Source organism: Sinocyclocheilus grahami, unplaced genomic scaffold (assembly GCF_001515645.1).
Source record: "Sinocyclocheilus grahami isolate Dianchi unplaced genomic scaffold, SAMN03320097.WGS_v1.1 scaffold275.1, whole genome shotgun sequence".
NCBI lineage: Eukaryota > Metazoa > Chordata > Actinopteri > Cypriniformes > Cyprinidae > Sinocyclocheilus > Sinocyclocheilus grahami.
In genome coordinates, this window is record NW_015505454.1 from 13151 (window position 1) to 39411 (window position 26261).

Consider the following 26261-nt stretch of genomic DNA (forward strand, 5'->3'; position numbering starts at 1 on the left):
GAAGAGTTTATTCATAAAATTCTAAGCATTTCTGCTTTTAAATCTAGTAAAAACATTGTAAAGGACGAGTCTAAATAATTTTTTGTGATAATCAACATTATGCCATAAATGTTGTTGATTGAGCTTCTCTTGTATTGGACCATGAACATTCCTTTAAAGCTAATTAGGGTTGCGACCTTGCCCAACAAAAGCATAGATTAAATTTTTCTGAGGTGACAAGAAGTGATGACTAATGATGATGATAGACTAATTTAAAAAGCATGTGAACTCTAGTGACATCTGTAACTGTAGTGAGAAGTGGACTGTAAACGTGCCGAGCGATATGTGAGACTGTTGCTATAACAACCAAAGTAAGCCACATTCACCAGGCTTAAAGCCCTGTGGTAGCAGCACAAAATCAGCCCCCGGAGGTTGCAACGGCTCATTCCAAACTCTGATCCGCTCCTATTTCAGTTAATGCTGTTTAAGGCTGCCTTAACACCAACCAAGCACAAGATGGATTTTCTGAATGTTTATTAACAAAAAAGTCGTAAACCAGTCTTTGTAGTCAAACACAAAGGGACTAGGGCTGGGCGGAATGGGCAAAAATTAATATCTCGGTATTTTTTGGCCTATTTGCGATATACGGTATACATCTTGGTATTTTTTCGCTTTTGTATTTGGATTAAAAAAATTTGTATTTTATATATATATATATATATATATTTAACTTACCGCCCAATGTTGTCCAACAAAACAATACATATTAAAGGCACAATATGTAAAAAAATTGTTATTAAAATATCCAAAAACCACTAGAACAGTGTTTTATATATTTTGCTGACTTGTGTACTTACATTATCCCAAATGTTTCGAAGAATGTTTAAATCCAGAGAAATAAGCAATTTTAACTAGTGACACGGAGCGTGTCCATAGTGTCATTGGGTCGCCTGCCAATGACGTCATACCCCCTTGATTTCCGGTTTTGTTTTGTAGAAAACATAGAAACACCAAAGACGCTTTCATTTGTTGTGCGTTTTAATAGATCGGTGATGACCGCACAGAGTAGCATTATAACAGAACTTTCAAATGTATCTAGTATGATAAAACAGCACTGCTTCCCCCCCCACACACACACACATACGCACGACCGGAAGGAGCGGAAGCGGTCGACTGTGGCATAATAAAAGCTCCGCTGCTTTCGAGGCGTCTGTCACGCTCGTTCAGCGTCCTCGTTTCGCTTCGACGGCTTTCAGCCTCACCCTGCTTCATTCTACTATGTTAATAAATCATTAGTTCATCCATGAACATGATTTCTGCCCGAGTCCCGTCGGATTGCATCGGCTGTGGGGATGAAGACGACAACTCCCATGATTCCACACTCAGTCACGGCGTCATCAAACTACGCCTTTGTCTATTTGTTTATTTTGAATACGTGCCCTCTAGTGGCGATAATTACATATTGTGCCTTTAAAGGCTATGAAAACAAGTGACTGTAACCATGTAAGCCTTTATATTACGTGCAAAATAGGAAACACATTTCACTCTAACACTGTAACATTGCAATCTAAAAACAAAAATAAGGCTTTTAAAGCGGAAGTTAAATTCACTAAACTAAAAATGAAAATAAATGGTAACAAAAGCACAGTTATGTTAGGCTATTTTGATTATCCCATTACAGTCACTTTACAGTCAGTGCTATAATAAAAATAGACTTACTTGTAGGTATAAAATTCTACATGTCACATTTATTGTCCAACTACAAATATTTCAGCGAAATGTATATTTTAGTCAGAATTATTGTGCCCCTATTTAATTGAGCTCTGTCTGTTTGGCGCGCATGCGCGCTGCAGCGCTCACTCATTAAAATCTGTGAAGTTTAGCGGAGAATCCCAAAGAAGGCTCATGCACTTCTGACAGAAAATGGCTTTCTAACATTTACAGATAGAGAATATACCTGTGAAATGTAAGTTATGCATTCAGGAAGACAGCACATCTCCAACACATTAAACAGTGTGAGTATAGCGTCTCTGTCAGCGGCACACGTAGCCTTTCTGTCAGAGCATACGACGAGTCGAGCCGCTTAAACTAATATGCGAAACGAAACTATAAACTATGTTTTACCAGTTTTTAAAGGCCTTAATATGAAGCTTGTCACATGTTTAGAACAAATCTTATTATGCACTTTCTCTATATTTTTCAGGTGCGCTCGTATCAAACTACTGTATATCGATATAAACGGTATTGCCTCATATCGAATTGCTTATAAACAAAATATCGATATATTGTACAAACTCGCCCAGCCCTAAAAGGGACAAGTATCTGGTGACTTCAGGGTAGAATAACTTCAGACTGTGAATGAACAGGTGTGTAATATGACAAAGTGCACACTTTACACTTAATTTTTAAACCTGAATTCCACGTGGACTTCATCAGGATTTAAACAGCATGTAAACACTAAAGTACAGAATATTGATTGGGAATTTCTATAGTTTAACATACTATAGCACTATCCCTCTTAACACCTCCCACTGATAAACCCATATAAAGAAACAAAGATATATAAATGACTCTGTTTCCAAGCTACAGTTGCCAAGGTTCTCATCAGCCTCCTTTGGTTCAAAACCACGTTACAGAACAATTAGCCGGTTTGAGCAGTAGTGTTGGGACGCACATGCTCCTCACTGTTTGCACTGCCACTTAGTGCCTAACGTCCGGCCTGCCGAGCATGAATGTAAACTTCCTCTGAGTTGAGATATAAAACTGTAAAACTCCTCAAGGTGACTGTTGGAGTACATGTACATTAACAAAGACACTTAACTACACAAGTTCAATTTCACTCATCACAATTCATAATGCAACACAAGTGCCTGGTACATTCTCAGAACTTCTCAATATTTCTCACCTTAATGTCTCCCTAACACCATTTGGTGACACATTTGTTATCTTTTTTTTATCCTGGTTCTCCAGCAGGTGCCTTTCAGAAGAAATTTACACTAGATGACAAATGCATGTATAGTTTACAAACATGCACATTGTTCAAATCAACAGTGAACCAGTGGATATATGGGCAGTCTAGATATGTCAAAGTTGATAAAGATGCGATTCAAAAGATCTATATGATAAACAAAGTAGAGACGTTTCTATAGCAACATGACCACAAATAATTTCACACCCACCTACATAAAGACAATACTGTTAATACGAATGTAGTATTTAACAACAGAGCTCAGGCATGAAATGGCAAGTAAACACCTACTGCATGGATTTAAATACACCGTGGATGAGAGTGATCTTGCCAAACGATTGTTTTTACTTCAGAAGGCATTGATATACACTAATATCACCCTGCAGCCCAAGACTGGTTGCTCACTGAAGCTAAGCAGGGTTGAGCCTGGTCAGTATCTGGATGGGAGACCTCCTGGGAAAACTAGGTTGCTGCTGGAAGAGGTGTTAGTGAGGCTAGCAGGGGGTGCTCACCCTGTGGTCTGTGTGGGTCCTAACGCCCCAGTGTCGTGATGGGGACACTATAATGACAAAATGCACCGCCTTTTGGATGAGACGTTAAACCGAGGTCCTGACCCTCTGTGGTCATTAAAAATACCAGGATGTCTTTCGAAAAAGAGTAGGGGTGTAAACCCCGGCATCCTGGCCAAATTCGCCCATTGGCCTCTGACCATCATGGCCTCCTAACCATCCCCATATCTGCTGATTGGCTTCATCATTCTGTCTCCTCTTCACCAATAAGCTGGTGCATGGTGGGCGTTCTGGCGCAATATGGCTGCCGTCGCATCATCCAGGTGGATGCTGCACACTGGTGGTTGAGAAGATTCCCCCCTTCTATGTAAAGTGCTTTGAGTGCCCAGAAAAGCACTATATAAATGTAAGGAATTATTAAATTATTATTAATATCACCTTGTCCTTAAATTAGAGCTTTATTCAGACATGCATCAATACATCAGATATTCCTCATTATGTTAAGTAAATTTCCCACGTAGTGTATTTCCATTATTTTTTATCCATGTATAAACTGCATACTTTTTTTAACATTCAGAACAGTACTGAATGGAAAGTTGTGTATGACAGTGGCCTTAAGAGTCATTTTTGACTCTGATTAATGGTGGAGAAAATATTTTCAGTTTGCATAAAATACTGTGTATAGGCTACTTAAAAATGCTACTCTGCTACATTTCAGTAGCCTAATTGCAACTGCACTTTAGACTAAGTAGCTAATTAATGACTTCCATCTCTATGATTGCAGATTTCTGTTTATGTCAATGCATACATGTTTTGGTGTGTAATGCAGGACTCAACAAAAAGGATTTTCTTTTTGACCAGTCATGCCAGTAGTTCAGATTTTTTTACCAGGATGCAACAACTGACTGATTGGTAGTATTTTTCATACTTTGTGCTAAAAAAATTATGTTACACTATGCAAAATATTACTAGTTTTATATACATTCGTACTGATGCTTTCAATACTATCACCTGTCATTCATGCGATTTCTCATTTGGCCAATTATATAACATTATCTTGGTGACAAATCGGCTGGATCTACAACAATGACAGAAAACCAAACATTTTGGATGCACAACATCAGTGAATGTAAAACTTTGTGACAGTGCAGCATAAAAAGCTTAAAAAGACAAATTACAGTTTTGTCAACTAGCCCAAAACTCCCTTACATGGATTTCATTACACTGCCATCCTCATTGTTAGGACATGCAGTGTGTTTGATCAGCCGACCTCAACTATGTGGTATCATAAGTAACTTTGGACTGTAAGTTCAAAAACACTAAACACACGTTTACTTAGATATCTAAATGAGGATACATCATAGACTTCTATTTAATTTCAATAACCTAACAGAAAACTTTCTGTATTTTTCTGCAAAAAAATAAAATCCCCAAAATACAGTATCTATCCCTCTAGCTAAGTCATTTAAACTGTGCAACTGAATTTGCAAAAAAGTGCCAAAAGAATCTGTCTTCGGTGTGTGACAGATGGTTTAGAGCATGCTTCAGGGCATGCTCGTGTGATTAGCAACAACTGACCCACTGAGTTTCCCCTCATTCTGTACTAATCGACTGCTATAGACTTTAAATCAGCCAAAATGAGATGAAACTTCAGGGGGTTGGAGTTTCCTTGCTGGAATTGCAACATGCCTGAAATTTTTGACTACCGAGATGTGAACCAAAACGTGATTTCCCCCCACTTAGCACACAGAGTATTCTATAGCCTGGCGCAAACAAAGCACTTTATATCACACAACAACAATAATGTTTTCCATATGGCACATGGTCTTGGCAGAACACCTGATTGTGGTACATATAGGCAATAAAAGCTTCTCACTCTTTCTCAGCCCATCTTGTCTCACTCCATGCTTCTGTTCTGTGCATACGAAAGCATCATTCATCATCATAAAAACCCTTTAGTGGTCACAACGTGCTGAAACTTTCCACTAACATCCTCAGAGGCAGAAGGGGACCTTTAGATTCCCACCTGCTTAAGCCAGACTCTTTCCTGCACCCTCTCTCTATCTCTGTGTGATCCCATGCCCTCGTTCTCTGCTCTTCCTCCCTTCCATCAGCGGTCCCTCCCCTGCACCCACCCCTCTTGCTCCAAATTCAACAAACTGGGAAGAACGGAGCACACACAGATGCTGTTCTGCTTCTTACCGCTACTTGCTGTGAGGCCAGTCCTGACCTCTTGGTAGACCCTTGTCTGGAGCTCAGTCTCTTCCACGACTCGGAGAAGCGCCCTCTGGTGGAGGGGCGCCCGGGCCCCTGTGCCTCCTCCCTTGTGGAGCTGACTTTGAAGCCTTCTCTCCTCCCCTCCCACATTCTTTTAGTCATAACTTTGAAGGTTTTCTTAACAAATGTAGAACAAAAGCCACGGAAACAAGGAACCCTACACTGTGATGTTTTGTTTTCTTCTAAAACTCTTCCCGAGTGTCAGGGGATCTCTTTCCTGCTCTTTTCTTGAACAGAGAAGCGAAAGAAATAGAGGGAGTTTGGCTTCAACACCCTGTTGCATGTGGTCCTGCTGCTTCAGTTAATGTAGGAGGCTTCACCCGTAGAAAGAATAAAACAGAAGGAGAGAGACAGAAAAAAACTGTGGTCGGCGCACCCCGCCTGCAAGGTTCCTCTCCTGGTCTCAGTCTCCTGATGTCTTCAAACTGAGCGGGCAAAGGCAAAGCGAGTCACTCTGGAACTGAGCTCTCATCCTCATGCTCTCTCCCCACCCTCATTCACACACGCTCCCTCCCTTCCTCCTTCCCTCCCTCCCTTCCTCCTTCCCTCCCTCCCTCTCCACTTGTTATATCTCCCTCTCTCATCTGCTTCACTAGCAGAGTTCACAGCTCACGTGTCGCCCGCTCTCGCCGTTCAGCGTTTGTGGAGATTAGAAGCTGAGGGTTTCTACAGGTTCCCCCTCTCTTTCTCCCCTGTGGTCCCGCACTGGTTTTAATCGACACAAGAATGCAAGCTTCACGTCAGTCCCACACGCTCTCCAGTACAAAACACTTACCACTTTGGGATTTTAAAACCTAAGAACTTTTATGAAGAACATTAAAGGTGATTCACCAAGATCTGCACATCTGCCCTTTCTGCACTCATGTGTTTCACGACTGGCAGAAAACAGACATACTTTACATAGAAAATTAGGAACTTCCTCCTGCTGAGCAGATAAAAATACAGACCAAAGCAATGAATGTGGAAGTTAAAACATTTTGAATCAGATCTAGGCCTACAAATGCAACCACACAAAATCATAAAAGGGATAGTTCACCCAAAAATGAAAATTTGGTGTTTATCTGCTTACCCCGAGGGCATCCAAGATGTAGGTGACTTTGTTTCTTCAGTAGAACACAAACGAAGATTTTTAACACAAACCGTTGCAGTCTGTCAGTCTTATAATGGAGGTGAATGGGAATCACGGCTTTGAGAGTAATAAAAACATACACAAACAAAACCAAATTAAACCCTGCGACTCGTGACGATACATTGATGTGTAAAGACACAAAATGATGGGTCTGTGCAAGAAACTGACCAGTATTTAGTTTTTTACCCCTGCTTCACGCAATGTCCGAACTGTTCGAACTGTCCTGAGCGGCAGCGCGTCCTCCTGAGCGCGCTCTTAACAGCTGGTGTGTGACACCTCTTCTTCTTGCTTTACGGTAGATTGCAGACTTATAAGTGCATTACCGCCACCTATCTCTCAAGTGGACCATTGACACTCCTAATTGAGATTGTAAATAGAGTGTCAATGGTCCATTTGAGATAGGTGGCGGTAATGCACTTATAAGTCTGAGATCCGCCGTAAAGTAAGAAGAAGAAGAAGAAGACGCCTCACGCGCCGGCTGTTGAGAACGCGCTCAGGAGGATGTGCCGCCGCGCACGACAGTTCAAACTGTTCGGACATTGCGGTGAATCAGAGGTAAAAAAACAATATTAATACTGTTGTTTCTTGCACAGACCGATCGTTTTGTGTCTTTACACATCAGTGTATCGCCACGAGCCGCTGGGTTTAATTTGGTTTTGTTTGTGTATGTTTTTTTTTTACTCTCAAAGCCCATTCCCATTCACCTCCATTATAAGACTGACAGACTGCAACGGTTTGTGTTAAAAATCTTAATTTGTGTTCTACTGAAGAAACAAAGTCACCTACATCTTGGATGCCCTGGGGGTAAGCAGATAAACATAATAAAATTTTCATTTTTGGGTGAACTATCCCTTTAAGACTAATCATTAAGACTCATTATACTATGTACTATTATGATATAGTGATATAAATTAACTGCAAGATAAACTGATTTTTTATCAAAAACCTGACAAATCTTTCATCCCATTTCCACCTCTGACATATTGTACAGTGCGATAAACCCTGCATAAGACCCACCCACTCATAGTTACCAAGGTTACCACAAGAAAACACTATACCAGCACAGCTGGTAGTTCATAAGCATTCCAGTTTACATCAACAATTAAAAATAAATATACTGAAGCAAAAATGTATTATGGCATTTGAAACTACAAATTAAAAACGTTCAAAATTGAGGTAATTGGGATAGAAAAATGAGTCCGGATTGGTTTTGTAAAATGAGAGTCATCATTCAGTTTAGAGCTGTGATGGCTCATGGATAATCCGATGGACTTCTGATCTGATTAACAGTAAGAAAGTAACACATTTCTAAAGGATTTTCAACAAGTTTAATTAAAAGTTTAAGCGAGTAGACTCAAAGGAACTGAAAGAAAAATCTCAGCATGTAACCTCGTGTAAAGCCCACAGCATACTGAGTCATCACCCTTGGAAGTAAGCATGGTATTTTATTAAAAAGGCTGCTTGTTAGATCTGAGAAAAAAAATAAGACCAACATATTTTCTGACCAGAACCAAAAAAACGTCACTAGTTTCTTTTTTTAAATCACAAACAATAATGGTTCTAGGAAGTTCAACAATTAAAAAGAAAATAGCAAGCTTATGTAATTTAGAGTTATATTTAGCTTTGACTAATTCAAATACAAAATAAATAACTTTTATAGCATACAGTTATGATTTGTATATAATTCTCAGGAACCATTTACAGATTTACTTTTCCTCTTAACAAAATTCAGAAGTGCTTGTCAAATTTTCTATCTGATTTAAAATTGACTGTTTGATAAAACAGAAAATTTGTCTCCATCCTTCCAACATCTAACTCACAGGGGCCAATCATTTGCCATTATTCACTGGGGCCATTTAATCCATTATGCCCTTACTCTGACCAGCAATTGTGAGATAAATTAAATCAGTCAGAGACTGTTTTCCAGAGTTTTCTGTAACAAGTATGTCCAACATTCACACAAGGCAGAATATTGGAAAAATAAATTTTTTAAATATTTACTGGTTCAAATATTTGTAGAAAAAAAAAAAAAAAAAACAAGATGAATGTTTTAGGAAACTGTAGTCTTACCTTCATTTCTGTGCAAAGAGGTTGCAAAACTCTCCTGGCCTGGATTTTTCTTGTCATGGTGTCCTGTTCAATGAGGAACACAGAGCATTCGCTTCATATTTATTTGAATAAAGATTTATAATGTTATTAATGCAGACTTTAAAAAAATGTTAATGTAAGATTTAAGACAATATTTTTCATTTTCAGATCAGTAAATGAACTCTTTTTTGTATTTTGAATAATTAATGCCTCCAAAGGATGTCTGCCTGGAGGATAATCACTTCATATCAGCTTCAGACAAATGAATGAACCTTACCAAAACAAAAATAAATAAAATATTTAAAAAATGCCTTAATAAAGACAGACATAATCCAAGAGATTGAGTAGCTAAATAACGTCACACAAGGCAAGGGTGAGTATGTGAAGCTCAGTTTATTATTAAATGTGAGAGGAAGTAATGACTATTTTGCAGTTATAGAACAATAAAAACCTGTTACCATCTTTCTCTGTCAGCATGTGTAAGTCTGCAGTGACTTTGGAGAGACACATAAATGCAGGAAAATATATTTATAATGGTAAGATATTTAAATTTCATTTCATTTGCTCTATGAAAAGTTAAATGATTAAATTATAATGACAGAAACCTCTGGAGTATCATGGGTTAACTGGAAGACATAAACTACTGATCTGATTAAATCACAGTGGCAATTTCTCTGAGGCAGCAATGGGCTCTCATTTAAAAAAAAAAAAGTATAAATCCACTCAAGTCAACGATGAAAAAGAGAGAGGAGGGATTTCCATCCTAAATAATGTGGAGCAGTGAAAACTTATAAGAAATGTGTGGATAGTGTGTGATTGATTTTATTACAGTTCCATATTTCAATTAGTGGATGACACCTGGGACAGTCTCAGCCTCAAATAGCACTTCCAATGGACCACACAGTTTGCTCACTGACTGTCCTAAACATATGTGACCCTGCACCACAAAACCAGTCTTAAGTAGCATGGGTATATTTGTAGCAATAGCCAAAAATACATTGTATGGGTCAAAATTATACATTTTTCTTTTATGCCAAAAATCATTTAGATATTAAGTAAAGATCATGTCCATGAAGATATTTTGTAAATTTCCTACTGTAAATATATTAAAACTTAATAATTGATTAGTAATATGCATTGCTAAGGACTTCATTTGGACAGCTTTAAAGGCAATTTTCTCAATATTTAGATTTTTTTGCACCCTCAGACTCCAGATTTTCAAATACTTGTAACTCGGCCAAATATTGTCCTATCCTAATATATACATCATATACATCAATGGAAAGCTTATTCAGCTTTCAGGTGATGTATAAATCTCAGTTTTTAAAAATTCACCCTTATGACTGGTTTTGTGGTCCAGGGTCACATATAGCACAGAAGACTAGAAAGAGGTTCAGACTGACTGGCTGGGTTACTTCATACAATAACTTTTTTTTTGTCCATTAGGAAACCAATGATTACAAGGTTATAACATTTATTTTTATAGCGCTTTACCCATGAGATTATTTCAATGTAGCTTAACAGTATTGAACAAGAAAGTAACAGAATCAATGATGCAAACTTTAAAACTGAGGCAAGTCCAAAATGTACTGTAAAGCAGCTGTAGCAATAGTGTCATTATTCAGCTTCAGTTAGTCCAGAATTTATTTAGTTCAGTTCAATAACTGTGTAAATTTCTTTATGAAAAAAGTTGAATACATCAATAAGCTTTGGGATAATAGTCTACTTAAGACAACAGTGTCGTCAACCAGCTCAATTCAGTTTTGTTCTCGTCCAATATGCAAATTAATAAGCAAAGAATTAATTACTTAATTTCTTATAAGGCACTGCAAATAGTGTAAACAATTTTAAAAATAATATAAAATAAGTTGATATATTGCAAAATATTCTGATTCTGTACATATAAAAATAAAGTGTTTTTGTCCAAAGATCATCTTTACCAGGAACTGTGCTGTTAAATATCTTCAAAAAAAATATGTTGTAATAACATGTACTGAAGGCTTTAACACAAGTACCACTAATTAACAACCTTTGAGCTTACAGTGTTTCCATTTTTAAAAGTTTACAATTTATGGTTTAAAATCAATTCCTCTTTAAGAAAAGAAATGGAACTTTTACTTTCAGAACCTTATGATGTAGTTCATAAACAAAATAAATTTTTGCTTGATTGGTCTTTTCAGAGGGAGAGCAGTTCTCAACTAGAACAAGTAAGCGTGGACCAGACTTTAGCTGTTAGTCAAAAGTTTGGCAACACCTGTGATAGTGTCATCAATTATCATGTTTTCCTGTCTCTTATATCCAGCTAGTGCATACTTTTGAGTGTACTAATTTGTTATCTGTCAGGCCCCATGATTTGAAGCTCAAAAAACATTGAAACAAAACACTTGGCAGAATTTCTGTAATGTATGCAAAGTCTTGTTCCCTGCAAAAACTGATTATCATAGCATAGTGTCTATTTTTCAAGCTTCATTTCACATGGTTCACTCTCTCGGTCAAAATTAAAGAAGACTTCAGATTGCTCTACTAATTGGTTCTTGATTGTTGAATGATAAAAAGGTTGTGGATGCATTTTTTAGCAGTCTGAAGCCATCAATAATTCAAGCTTCACAACAGCAAAGTCAGTAGGTGGGTGTGTGTGTATGTATGTGTGTATGCAGGGATGTTTGCATAAGCCAGCTATTAGCTACAAGATATTTGGATTAAAAAAAAATTACAAAAACTTTCCTATGTCAGCATTCGTTCTAATTGGTTCAGAGTCAATGCCAAATAAACATAAACAGCTAGCTCTGCTATAGCTTCTACTGCATTCTTAATACAGCTTCTTTTAGTAATATTTGCCTGAGATATTTTACTCCGGATCAGAATAAGCAGATTACTGCCGATGCAAGAAATCCAGTCCTCTCAAATGTCACAGCCTGCCAGACATTTTACTTAAAATGTTAGTCATTTTCTCTTTTATCTCATTTTCTCTTATATTATCATTTCTAACTAACTAAACACTTTATGGCATGAAAGTAAATCATCAAACTAATAAGTAAGGGACAGTGTCAGGCCAAATGTTTGAGAAAATATCCAGTGACTGCAGCTTACAGTATAATCCCTTTTTTCAAATTCCTGTGCAGTGACAATTTGCATAAAATATTTGTTTAAATAAATTAATAAAAATGACTAGATCAAAAAATATATCATAATACGTTTCAAATCATGCAATAGTCTGCCTTAGGAAAAATCTGTGCAAGTGAGTGATGCAAAAGAGGAGCATGAGTGATTTCTCCTTTGAGAGCATATGGTAGAAAGCCTTTTTGCTCTGTGCTCACTGCAGTTTCCAACAGATGGTGAATGAGTAACAGCTATCATTTATTTACCATAGCGCTAGTAAAATGCATGCCACGGTGACCAATTGGCCTCATTATTAATCAGCATGAAGTTCAAAAGAAGTAGCCATCTTTCCAAACTGTAAAAACCCTAATTAGAAATTAGTGAAGACCAAAACTCTGGGGTTACAGCTTAAGTTGCATTTTAACAGCAGCGTAAAAACCTAAACGTGCATGTGGCAAAACACAAAGTTCGTTTTAAAAGACAACAGTGCATATCTCTTACCAGTTTGATGATTCCTCTCCAAGTTCTTTTTTTTTCCTCGAGGAGGTCTCTGCTGTTATGCCAAGAAGATTTAATGTTCAGAGTCTCAAGGAGGCAGTAAGGCCACAAAAAACCAAAAGGCCCCTATTAAGAGTTTTTAGAAACAAAATTGCGGTTTTGATTCAAGATTCACAAGTGAGTCTCTGAGAGACGAAGCCCTCATTGACCTTGTGACTCATTTGACAGCAATGACTTTCCCTTGGGTCTGTTCCCTGCATTCATGGCATCCAGAGGAAACAGGCAGCCCAGATTTCCCATGCGTCGTCCTTGCGTCCCAGCGTCAGACCCCAACACAACTATGAGCGTTGTCTACTTCAATGGTGTCTGCAAAGTCCTTCAGCATCCATTTTAAGTTAAGCTTCACAAACTGATCTGTAATCAAGATGGCTCATTGGAAAAAATTGTCAACTTATAAGTGTCTACTGAGAGAGAGCGCACAGGAAGGAGAGAGTGTATGCCTGTCGTTGCCCTGTCACCAATGCATGACACACGTCATCAGGGGAGGCACCTGGGCCACAGACATCCGTTTGACTCTCCGAACGAGACACGAGAGGTGTGGGGACCAGAGGGTGGCAGGGGGGTCTGGGAAGCCCTGTGGGCCGAGGGTGAGCGAGGGGGGCTGGGGTAGCATTGCCTGCCTGCTTGCTCACAGGTTGCTAGGTGAGGGGGCTATAAACGCTCTCTTATTGAGGGGCTAATGATGTCAAATAAAATAAAGCAAACAGTCGGTGGCTAACGAGGGCTAATTTAGTGTGCTCTACGTAATGAATTAATGACGAGCACCCTACTGATACAAATGGTGAGTGCAAGAAATGGCAGGAGACTGTGGACTCCACTGCACAGATCAAGGGGCCGCGAATCTACTGATTTCACTGACAGTTCAGCTCTTCTTCGTCTTTCCAGCCTTCCTTCCTCTACTTTATTTCTAGTTTGAAGTACTAGAAATAAAAGCAGAGCAGTGCTCATGTCTATCGTCGTAATGCCTCCCTCTCTCTGTCTCTCTAATCGTTCTCATTTTCATGGTTTGTCTGCTGTTTGGATTGAGGTGGTCTGGTTTGATTTGGCTTGTCTCCGAAGTTGTCATGGCTAGAAGGAGCCGGATGAGCAAAACACATTAGCTTCCATGCTCCTCCATCAAAGGGATCTCATGCGAGTGAGAAATCTTGCTTCAGTTGAGTAGAGGAAGTTGAGTCTCTGAAACTTGGCAGACTGGTATGAATATTTGATAGATAACCAAAAAGAAACTCACTGATGAAATGTGTAGTAAGCCACAAAATATTATGCATTTACACAGTAATGTTGGGTAAGTGAGTTTCTTAAGGGAAAATGCATATCAAAATCTTACAGGGATAGCTAAAAAAAAATGTACTCACCATTATGCCATTCCATGTTTCAAGACTTTCTTTCTTTGCTGTACCACTAAAGTAAATGTTTTGTTGAATTTTAATGCTGCTTTTTATAACTTTTTTCAAACATTTTTCAATTAAGTCATACAGAGACCATGGGCTGTTAAGCTACAAATAGGACCTAAAAAGGAAACAATAAAAGAAAAAAGAAAAGTATCAAGACTTGGGAAGTCATATAATAGATTTGTGGGATGATCAGGATGAAATTTGTCATTATTCACTGAAAATCAGTCAAGTTTTAAAAGCAATCTGTTTGGAATGACATGAGGGTTAGTAAATGATGGCAGAAGTTTCATTTATGGGTAAACTACTCTTTTAAAAAGTTACAACTGGGTCACAATTAAATCCTACTGGAAGCGTTTAAGAAAGTTACAATATTGCTGTATTATACAGCAGTGGATTAAGCCTTTTAAAATGGCCCAGAGGCAAGCTGAACTCTCTTTTGTGCTTTTATTCTCTCAAATACGGTCCATCAAAAAAGATGGACAATTTCTAAGGGGTTATCATGAGTAAAGAGTGCAACCAGCCATGAGCATGCTCTATAATAACCATAATGTGATGAGTCAATTAGCAACGATGCCAGAGTGAGCGAGTGACAGAGAGATCGAAGGAGAGTTGTGATTGGTCCCCATGGGATGGTTTCATATTCTCATTTAAGTACCTAAAACCCAATCAGCACTGTGAGCTGTTTATATCATTTAAAATCTTTAGCACTATGATGATGTGATGATACAGAGAAGAGGCCCCATATGTTTGGACCCATCAGGTCGGACCATCAGCGATCCAAATAATCCTAAAAAGCTCCATGGCAACCAGACACTGTTACACAGAGGTCCAGTGCTTACATCGCATGACTGCACAGTTGATCAGTAGAACCAATACAGCTTGATAGCTTTCTAAAATCACATCATGAATACTAAATATTATTTTTTTAATATTCCAAGTGGCCATAAGACTTGTCTCTGCAAATCATTTACATATTTTAGAATTGTCAGCATGATTACTTTGAATATACTCATTACTTTATTCACTTAGCAATAAACAAGATGTTATGTTGAACAATTGTCTTAATCAGAAATACTCACCCTAAAAATGCAAGCCATTTACTCGAGAAACCACCGTATAATACATCAAGATATCAGTCCTAAGCCTAGGAAACGTTGTGAACATGCCAACCTAGGAAGGAAAGAAAGAAGATTATAACACTCCTTCCTGACATGCATTGTAAAAGGTGCTGAGTGCCTAGAGGAATCACTTTACTGTCTCGCTCTGTTTGGGGGTTTCGATAGGCAATGGGCCACATATCAGAAGGGGAGTCAGAAATCTCAACAGCTTTTAGCAGGATCACTGAATTCACACTCAAAAGCCTTGCAGAACTATCTCCTGCCTACTGAATAAAAACCAGCAGACTGACCTTACACAAGTAAAGGAGCCTGCAAAAACGGGCAGTTTGGTGTACTTGACAAACCCCACTGACATTAGACGGAGTCGACATTTACACTACCCCACCAAGTGGCTCCTCTGCGGGGGGAGGATGTTGCCATAGTAGCACACCCCTATGTCACTTTCTGAGTCATTTAATTATTAACAACCCCATGCCTGAACTGTGTAGGAATATCCTAGTCTGCTGCACCACAATGTGTGATACACACAGTCTGGTGCAAACATATACACCATACAGCAGACTTCTGAACATAAGAAGGTCTCAGTTCAATTTGCGAATTTTAAATTGAAGTGTCTTGACACCCTTGGTGTGCAATAGAAATCAGAATTGGACAATTCAAATGAGAATTTCCTTAGTCCAACATAAGTTTCAAGAAAAAAATGAAAATTATTATGATGATAACTATAAATATATAACAATTACTAATTATATATTTGGACTAATTGTGTCATTGTATTCCCTTAATCCCTGCATTTTAAACTAATTACACATGTCGCTAGTGATGGGCACTTTTGAAACACTGCTTCATTAAGCTTTGAAACATCTACAAATCTCTTGTTTCGAATCAGTGGCTCAAAGATTGTTAGCGAAGTCATGTGGTTTCTGCAAATGAGATTTGTTTTGTCATATTGTTTCAAACCTTGGTTTGGTTTCGAAACATTTCAAAATTCAGATTGTTCATTGCTACATGGCATTGATCTGGTAGACCCATGAAGATGTGTCTAATGGTTATATTTTACATTTTTTAATTAACTTAATGAATTGTATCATTTACGTGTGTGTAATAAAAAATGGAGAATGATATTTTATTGTTTGTCTATTAACACACAAAGCTAGCACAATTGGTATTTAATTATTTGTAGATTACAATTAATAGATTCCACTTTCAATAAAAACAAAACATGCAATTGGTTTGTAAATGGTGTAATTCTTTCTTTTTCATGTTTTTGTTGCATTTATACCATTTAGTCAATCACGGTTTCTACGCAGTGTGAAAAAGTATGGAATTTGATTTTAGTATTTTCCAGGTCTGGAAAAATAAAGAAAAAAGAAAACAGTATGGAAAAATGTTTGCTTCCAGTCTATTGCCCCTATTATGTTTTTTAAAATATAAAATTGAGAATTTCTAATCTTTCTAAAATTGAGTATTTTTCATGAAAAAGTGTGGAGGCATATCAAACAATCTTTTAATATATTTTCAGTTGAGCAGAATATTTATAATCTGATTTATAATCAATCATAATAATTATTACAATTATTTTTAGTCTCGCTCTGTTCCTGATGGAAAATTTTGCAATGCAATTTTATAAGTAAACAAATTTGTATGTCTTATAATTAAAACAAATATTCAAAACAAACTTTTCTTCATTGAGGCTTGTTTGTAGTTTGTAATGGTGTTAATGCGAAGTTAGTGAGAATCTGCTCGACACCACTCGAAACGCAGGATTTTTTATTCAATTTTTATTCATATTTTTATTATAACCAACAAAATGTAAATAAGAGATTCACTGTGAAATGTGGACATCTTCATTGATTATAACTGGAATATTTGCAAGAATGCAAAATATTTAAATGCAGGACTGAATCCAAAATTGCAATGATTATCCCAACTTTTGTTACGATAACCATAACAGATAGGACTAAAAAAAATCTGATGTCATTATCAAAATAGATTTTGGAGTGTACGTGCAGACTAATAATAAATTAATAAACAAATTATTTAATATTTCAGTTCAGTTGTTTTCTGGTATTGGTACAGACTACTGAAATTTTGGTACTGTGACAACATTTGTGAGAGTATCAAAATGTGAATTTAGAATTATGAATTTAAACCTTCAGTCATTAAATATTAAAATTTGTTTTTCACTAAAAAATATGGTTGGAAAAATCTTCAGAGAAGTCTGGAAATTTGAGTCTGTAAATGTAGGGAATTTTGAAATGGAAAATGTATATGTGTAATTGTGTATACACACACACACATTCTTGCATATGTAGTTTATGGGGACACTCCATAGGCATAATGGTTTTTATACTGTGCAAACCATTTCTCTAATGACAATTCTCGGAGGGATTGACATGGTAATGTACATGATGTTAATGTATTTGGTCTTGGTGGAATAGATCTGCTACGCTGCTGCTGCGGCAGAGCAAGTACCGAGACTTGCTACTGCCAATACATCCACAACATGCTGCTGTGAGCATGTAAGAAATATTGCTGCTGCAAACATAACATACATGAAATAACCCCCAGATAGCATACATGAATCACCTCGTAGCAGACCTATACAGGTGGAGCTGGGGAAGGTGGGGGGGTTCTGAAGCAAGCTGCAACTGCTACGGTAAGCCCTAGTCATATATTTGAATGCTGAGCAGTGAGCTCATTGGCTACCAATACAGGAGCGAACCAATCAGCTGTGCCATGCGATAATGATGTCATTAGGTCAGATTGAGTTAGACCTATCGGACTGCGCCATCTAGTTTCATGCTAGAACTCTGTATATGTTCTATCGCCCTACACCAACCCTACCCCTCACAGAAAACTATTGCCAATTTTTCAATTTCATAAAACACCTTTTAGGTTTACACATTTGTGTCCTCATAAACCATAAACACCAGAACACACACACACACACAGTCCTGATATACATAGTACATTCATATGTCTATATGGATCAAGCAACAGACAAATTAATTTGCTTCCAATAACCACTTGAATGAATAAATGAATACTAATAATTTGCAGTATTACAGTATTTTAGCTTCAGTATGTAAGCTTGGGAAATACCTAACAAGACCTTTACCTTCATATAAAAAGATCACACGGATGTGGTTTGTTTGCCAGTCATCTAACTTAGAACACAAGAAATCTGCCCAGATTCACTGCTGCAATTCCAATTAGCTGCCTCACGTTCTCAGACTTCGATGAAACCGACTATCAGAGTGTTGAATAGGGTTCACGGGTAGCATTTGAGTAGGAGTGAGCTGCTTTTATTGTTCTGGTTCTGTCAGCCCACTGCTAAACAAGCCCTGCTGAGATCTGTGTGAACACTGCGAGGCTGCAGCGTGACAGAAGTTAATCGTGATGACAACGCCCGCGCGCGCCAAAGATTTCGGCGGGAACATTTATTGAGAGCCTTCGCATGCCTGTCGAAAAACATCTATACAACACGGTCAATATGCATGTGACCTGACCAAAATTGGTCTCTTTGCAAAGCTAAAATATGTTTAGTAACAAAATAATGTCGTATCTATATTATTTAAATAGATTTAAGTGTCAAATGAAGCCACAGAAATATAGTCTGTAAGCAAGCGAGTCGCTTCTAAGGCATTTAAATTAAGTCATTTAGCGCTTATCATGTAACATACATTCATAATCTTTCAAAAGAAAGATGAAGAAGCTAAGAAAGGTAGTAAAAAAAAATAGGAATGCGATGTTATAATGTGTGTGTGGTTTAAGCCTACGTGATTAATGAGCTCTAACATCTGAATGTCCGGGTCTGTGGCTCACTTCATATTTCACACTCCCTCTGATATGACAGGTAATGCCTGAAATCTCGTTCTCGTTATGGCACCAAGCTCGCTGTCCTGGATGAGGTCTGACAGTCGTCAGCTAACAGGGAAGAGACACTGCTGGAAATACTTGCAGTCCACTAAAACATACCTGTAAAGCAATCCTGACCCCTAGTGGTCATATAATTACCTCCAAGTAGTTTGAGTTTCGCTTTCATTGTCACGAATACAAAAGCCAACACATGATTTACAAATACGCATTTTTGTTTTATAAGCGTTGTAATATTTTATCTGAATCAGAACATCGAATTACAGCACAAAAGCATAACTAGTAAAAAAAGAGAGCATTTTACAAATGAAAAAAATTCTGGAGGAAATAACACCTATATACGGAGGAGACACTTTTTGCACCTTTAAGAAACACTTTACAAAACTGATCTCTGTTTCAGACTACCAATAAAACTCATTGTACAGTGATTAACAAACAGCCTAACTAATTCAACCCAAATCAAAAACGTCACAAACAGGCAATTCAAGCTTACATTTCAATCACAATAATGACAATACAGTTCATATGGGATGTTGATGGCACTATAAAGGCAGATAAACGGCATTATCTTAAAGGGACAGGTCTCCTAAAAATAAAGTTCTGTCTTTTTTTACCCTCATGTTGTTCCAAACCAATATGTCTTTTTAACACCAAATGAAATTAGATCACCATTCGCTTTGATTCTTTAGACAGAAATGCGGGTTTGAAAAAACATGAACGTGAATAAATGATGACAGAATGTTTCATTTTAAGTTTAACCATTCTGTTAATACCGGTCATACAAATCTTTGGTGCGTTGAATGGCAAGAGACCCGACAACTAACAAAATTTCACTGGTTAAACACCTTTTCCCACATACACATACATGACAGGAAACAATGTTTTTGAAAAAGTATTTAGCTGTAGATAATGTTCGTGTTGAAATGAAACATGAATACGGTCAAATACTTAACGGTGAAACTATAGTCATTGATGTGCCAGCAGCAGTGAAACCCAAAATGACGTAATTAAATAATGGCACGTCCCATTAAATCAAGAGGAATAAATAACAGAAAAGGAAATCTGAGAGTCATTTACACCTGCAGATGGTTGGAGGAGGAAAAGAGGCCACCAAATGACCAATTGTGTTGTGAAATAAAGTTGTTTGGTGTGTATTGAAAAAAGTGCATCACTTTGTGCTGTAACATTTATGACAAAATGCAACCACGCAGGACAAAACAAACAAATACATTCACTCGCTTAACAAAATACTTGTTCAAAGTCCACTAGCGCTTTGCTTTGCCGAAATAAATTACGTTCATAAGTTCACATTCATTCGCTGGTTGTGTTGTTTGTTCACATCTAGTAAAGGCTCACTTTTGGCTAAGAGATTTTCTCAGGAGTTCAATATCCATCCGTGTGGGAGGGCCTTTTTGTGGTGGACAAGAGTATTCCTCTAGGGCCAGAGGAATGAATCTTTCCTGTAATCCCAGCACCTTGGTATCTTGGGAGGCCAACAGAGCAGACCATGGCTGTGGTGAAGGACCTCCCTGGCCGAGGAACCCAAAGAAAGCAATGGCGTCTATAAAAAGACAGTCATAGGAATCAGCAAACAGAGTGATCCTCATCAAGGAAAAACAGATCCTGACAGCAGTTTATTATTTTGGAAATACCTTACCTTTCTTCTGAAGATCTGGTGTTTTAGCAAATCCCAAAGGGACCAGAAATTGTGCAGCACCAGCAATGCCAGCAGGCTGACCTCTTGTTGCAAGAAGAACTATCGACCTACACAGAACCAACCTGATTTAGTCCAAACAGTGTAATATGGAAATCACTTACCTTAAACTTACAGAACGTTTTTATAGCACAGAGACCTCTTATATGTCAAAAGATCAGTGGAGTTTTGATTTCTCAATTCATGACCCCGAACTGAGAAATCAAAACTCCACTGATCTTTTGACATATAAGAGGTCACTGTGCTATAAAAACGTTCTGTAAGTTTCCGAACTCAAAACTTCCTCGTTAGTCTAAAAACAACTTATATTGAAGCCAATCTGCCAAAACGACAGCTTGTGGAATGTGCTACTCTATGATGTAATAGTGTGGCTAAACACCACCTCCACAGAAGAAGATCCACGCCTGCTTCTACACTGCTGCCTGTTTAGCCCCGCCCACCAATTCACGCATGTAGTGGGTAAATAACGAAAGAGGCAAACACAGGTCCACACAGAAGCCAAATGATAAAGATGGCTCCAAAGACAACAAGACACTGTGCATTGCCAAGATGTGGAAAAACACAGATCCAGACCATGTCAGTAGTAAGAACTTGGTCCTTTGTTCACTTAATTTTATCGTGGATTCGTTTACATTTAGTCATTTAGCAGATGTTTTTATCCAAAGCGACTTACAAATGAGGACAATAAAAGCAGTCAAAATTAATAAAAGAGCAACAATATATAAGTGCAAATGACAAGTCTCGGTTAGCCTAATGCAGTACACTTAGCAAGATATATATATATATATATATATATATACAGTATATATTATATACACACACACACAAAGAAAAACAAGTAGATAGAATAGAAAAAATAGAAAGCTAGTGTTTTTTTTTATAAAAAAAGAAGATAAAGTAGAATTAAAATAGAATAGAAAGTGCTAGAGTTAGAGGGCCAAATAAAGGTGGAACAGATGTGTTTTAGTCGTTTCTTGAAGATGGTTAAGGACTCAGCTGCTCGGATTGAGTTGGGCAGGTCATTCCACCAGGAGGGAACAGTTAATGAAAAAGTTTGTCGTTTACAAACAAGGCACAATTCGATACAGGATTTTCAGAAAGACTGAAACTAAAAGACTATGCTGTCGACTATATTGGATCTGACAGTAATGTTCCACCACACAAGTGTGAGCAACTGATTTATTATGTGGTCACTATTGCTTTGTCTGTTATTACAGATTGTTTGATATTTACTGAGTATTTATGCATTTTAGCCTAAATCACAGCAGCGTCCATCTGATACACAACTGTTAGCCAATTAAAGCAGTGGGCATTTACTTCCGAGTCTACAATCCGCCACACATTTTCAAACAGAGCATTCCAATGAGGGGGGTCAAAACAGGACAGAAAATACCCTATTACTTCTAAATGATGATGAATCTTGATAACATTATAAGTGGACCTCAGAAAACAGTACGTAAAATAATAAATAAGCAGTTCATGACCCCTTTAAAAATAAAAGGTCTATTAAAATAGTGAAAATGCAATACTGTTCTAAAGTTTGGGGTTGATAAAATCTTTTAATGTTAATCTTTTCTAAAAGTTTTCTAAAAGTCTCTTATGCTCACCAGGGCTGCATTTACTTGTTCAAACATTCAGTAAAAACAGTAAAATTGTGGAATATTACATTTTAAAATAAAAGTTCCTGTGATGGAAAAGCTGAATTTTCAGCATCACTACTCCAGTCTTTAGTGTTACACGATCCTTTAAAAATCATTCTAATATACTGATTTAGTGATCAAGAAACATTTCCTGTTATTATCCATGTTGAAAACAGCATTGTCTACAAATATTAATTTATTTTTATTTAAATGTCTTTACTGTTACTTTAAAACAAATGCTGAATTCATGGACAATCCATTAAAAAAATCTTACTGAGCCCAAACTTATGAACAGTAGTGTAAATACTAAATAAAATCGGCACTGCACAAATCCTTACACTCATCACCAGCTCCCTCAATAAACACTTTATGCCACCTCTCAACTATTGCAGTGCCAACTTTTCCCAACCTCTAGACAAACAGTTTAAAGCCTCAAACCAAAATTTTCACCCCTCACCTCTTCATAATTCCAGTTTTAAAATACTGTTCCATTTTAGTGTCCAGCGTCGTAAACAATGAGCTCTTTGTGACTTTTCCAGAGCATGCGTTCACAGTAACTATGAGGAACCCTGACTGTTTGAGGTCAAATCTCTCTGCATTCACCTATAAGACAGGAAAAGAGAAAACAGGTCCTGTAAACAATTTCTAAATGTTAACAACATTCATTTCTGCATGCACCACAAAAGCAAGATAAATGAAGATAAATACATATTCTAATTTTCTTTCCTCTACACTGTAAATTGAAAGCGGCAACCTGTCCCCACCGTCACAGCAAAATTGGCCAAAAGCACTAATTCAAATCATCTTTATTATCATTAATATATATAAAACATGATTTCAAAAAAACTGAAACGAAACAAATACATTATGACTGCAAACAAAAGTAGAAATGGCCACAGATTAATTTTAGTTTTTAAAAACAGTCAATTGAGAACTTTTTAAAAGTTATCAGTAAACACGAAAATCATAAAACGTTGTACTACTGATAACATTAGACATCCCTGGAAAATTTGTTTTACGAATTAAAAGTGATTTGAACTATAATAGTTAACACTCTATAACTTTGGCAGCCTCAAAATACTTCAACTTAAAAATGGGAAATAAATCTAAACATGTATTCTCTGTTCTTACACTGATTTTCCCAAGAATAAATGAATGCTTTGAATAATCACACTCACAGTGATAAAGGCTTGTGTGTCATTACTCTGTTCTTCTTTTACACTGAGGGATTTGATCTGGGTTTGGAGGTAGCTGTTCCATGGTTCACTGGAGAAGGCAAACTACAGGGAGGAAAATAAAAGTCACTCAGGGTTGACAGCTTAATGGCTCCCTGTTACAATTACCCAGAAAACGCAAGGTAAGTCTCTCGGACAGGACGGCAGATGGACAGTATGTCTATCTGGCACATAGTTCAAAGCCAGTCCCACTCAAACAGAGACACACAAATGATCCTGCCCGTTCATATGGAGTTTGGACCGTACTTACCTGTGAGGCCCCACAGGCTCTGCAGGGCTCTGTGTTAGGCTTTGGCATAGGCACTATGTTGCTGGCAGGCTTTCTGTATTTGGGGTAGGCATTGGCAGTGCAGTTGCAGGTCTGAGTCTTTTGGTTGGCACGTATGGTGGCGATGATCTTCACTCTCTCGCAGCCTGCGGTGGAGCAGTAGCTATGGCCATCTCGTCTGTGCCGAGCTCGTGCATACAGCCATAACAAACTGGAGGTTAAACACAGGCTTACGGTCTCAGACTGCACTGTAAACAATAATTGATCTGGATTTGACAATATCATTTAAAGGGAAGTAGGACAACAGAAGTAAAACCCAGAGGTATTGTGAGAAAATTAGCAAACAAAATGTTATACATTAGGGTGACCATACGTCCTCTTTTCCCTGGACATGTCCTCTTTTTGGACCAAATAAATGCATCCGGTCGGGATTTCTAAATCGCCCAAAATGTCCGGGATTCGGCTTTTGCTTTCTACAGTCGCCCTTCATTGTGTGCATTTTTGTATTAAAGCCCTGCACGGGACTGTTTTCTTAAACCCGCTCCGAATTTCTGACCATCACCGCCTGCTCCCACAAACATTCTAATGTTGAATATAATTTTCACGCATCTGGGAGCCGCTATCAATATGCAGAGTATTTAAATCGCTTTGGATGCAACTCGTGTTGGATGCAGGGTTGACAAATCCGCATTTTTTTCCCACGGAATTGGGCTAATTTTAAACCTTTGCGGCAGGTTGATTTTCTCCCGTGAGTTGAAGGTTTGAATTATTGCATAAATTACATTTGACTAAAATGCTTCTATTGAAACATTTTGCATTCTACCTATGATAAAACTGTGGTAGATGTTAAGTTTTGTGAAGGATGACCACTGGTAGGAAGCCTTTAGCTGTGTTTAAAATCAATCTGCAAAACGGTGACTGTAAAATAGGCCCTATGTATTTTAGTTATGGAAATTACATATTGTGAGTCTTTTGGGGGCTACTTTAACCCCCCTCAAACACAACAGCCCCGCCCCAACCCCGCTTCTGCATCCTGCCCCCACTGTCCTCTTTTTTGAAAACTAAAATATGGTCACCCTAGTATACATCAAATTAAAGGTGATATGTAAGAGAATTAACTTGTAGAGACAAATATAACTAAGCCATTCATGGGTCAATTCCAACGAAAAGTGTAAACAATGTGGCTCTGTGTCATTATCAAAACATTGCTCTGATTGTTTGAGCATCAGGATGAGCCTGACAGAACAACATTGTCTCATTCAATGGCGTGATAATTAGAAATGTTTCTTAAGCAACAAATCAGCATATTAGAATGATTTACGAAGGATCATGTTACACTGAGCACCTTTTCCATCATCTAATAATTATTAACAAACACTTAAAGTCCCCATGAAATCAAAATTAAAGTTTTTTTGGGTGTTAGTATCAATATGTTAGTCTTAAGGTTATCTATAAGGCAGTGTGCTCCAAAACAGTGACAAAATTCGCATTTAGAAGATATAAGCGTTCAAAGCTTGCAGTTCGTCACTTCCGCCAAAACAGCTCAACGATTTTTTTGACGTCACATCGTACTTCAGCTTCGCATCACACTTTCTGTCCAATCAAATGCTCTCTAGAATAGAAGCCCGCCCCCTACACTACAAAATAGACGCTGAAGCCGCGGCTGAAATTGGTCACTTGTCCACAGAATTAGTATTTTCTGTACAGTGAATGGCACGTAGTGCACTATATAGGGGACAGGGAACGATTCATATTATATATATTATATTATAGATATTATAACGATGTGATGTCTAAATTCCCTTGGATCATTTAAAAAAAAAAAACGGATTTTAGGCTACGTTTACACTAGTGCGTTTTCATTTTAACACGCACAACTTCTACGGTTGCGCCTGTCGTTTACACTACTCTGGCGTTTTGAGACTTTTTTCTGTACAGTGAATGGCACGTAGTGCACTATATAGGGGACAGGGAACGATTCATATTATATATATTATATTATAGATATTATAACGATGTGATGTCTAAATTCCCTTGGATCATTTAAAAAAAAAACGGATTTTAGGCTACGTTTACACTAGTGCGTTTTCATTTTAACACGCACAACTTCTACGGTTGCGCCTGTCGTTTACACTACTCTGGCGTTGAAAAAGCTGCAGACCCCGTCTTAGTTTGAAAACTCCGGGGTTGCATTTCAGTGTAAACGGACCAAAACGGAGACTTTTGAAAACGATGGCGTGGCTGCCCACATTCGCTCTGCGTATTCTTGATGACCGTGTAAACAATAACATCATGCTCATAGTTATGTAGATATGTATAGATATGTATAGGCAGAGTCCCCATTCGACCGCTCCAAGCACATAGAAGCATCTTCCATCTATATAATAAGGCATCTACCTATACATA

At 37.7% G+C, this 26261-nt stretch overlaps 1 protein-coding gene and 1 pseudogene across 1 annotated transcript in view; both read right to left on the minus strand.

The window, feature by feature from the left end:
* The window catches only part of LOC107599957 (uncharacterized), a 10602-nt pseudogene extending 4779 nt beyond the window's left edge, over positions 1 to 5823 (minus strand).
* Positions 5824 to 19209: 13386 nt separating this feature from the next.
* Positions 19210 to 26261, minus strand: part of cemip2 (cell migration inducing hyaluronidase 2) — a 31689-nt gene continuing 24637 nt past the window's right edge. The window contains exons 20-24 of the mRNA XM_016291632.1: positions 23838 to 24066; positions 23531 to 23632; positions 22810 to 22955; positions 20656 to 20762; positions 19210 to 20559 (exon numbers count right to left, since the gene is read on the minus strand). Of these exons, the coding sequence (XP_016147118.1) occupies positions 20351 to 20559; positions 20656 to 20762; positions 22810 to 22955; positions 23531 to 23632; positions 23838 to 24066 (793 nt within the window). The 3' untranslated portion in view covers positions 19210 to 20350. The remainder of the gene's footprint in view (positions 20560 to 20655; positions 20763 to 22809; positions 22956 to 23530; positions 23633 to 23837; positions 24067 to 26261) is intronic.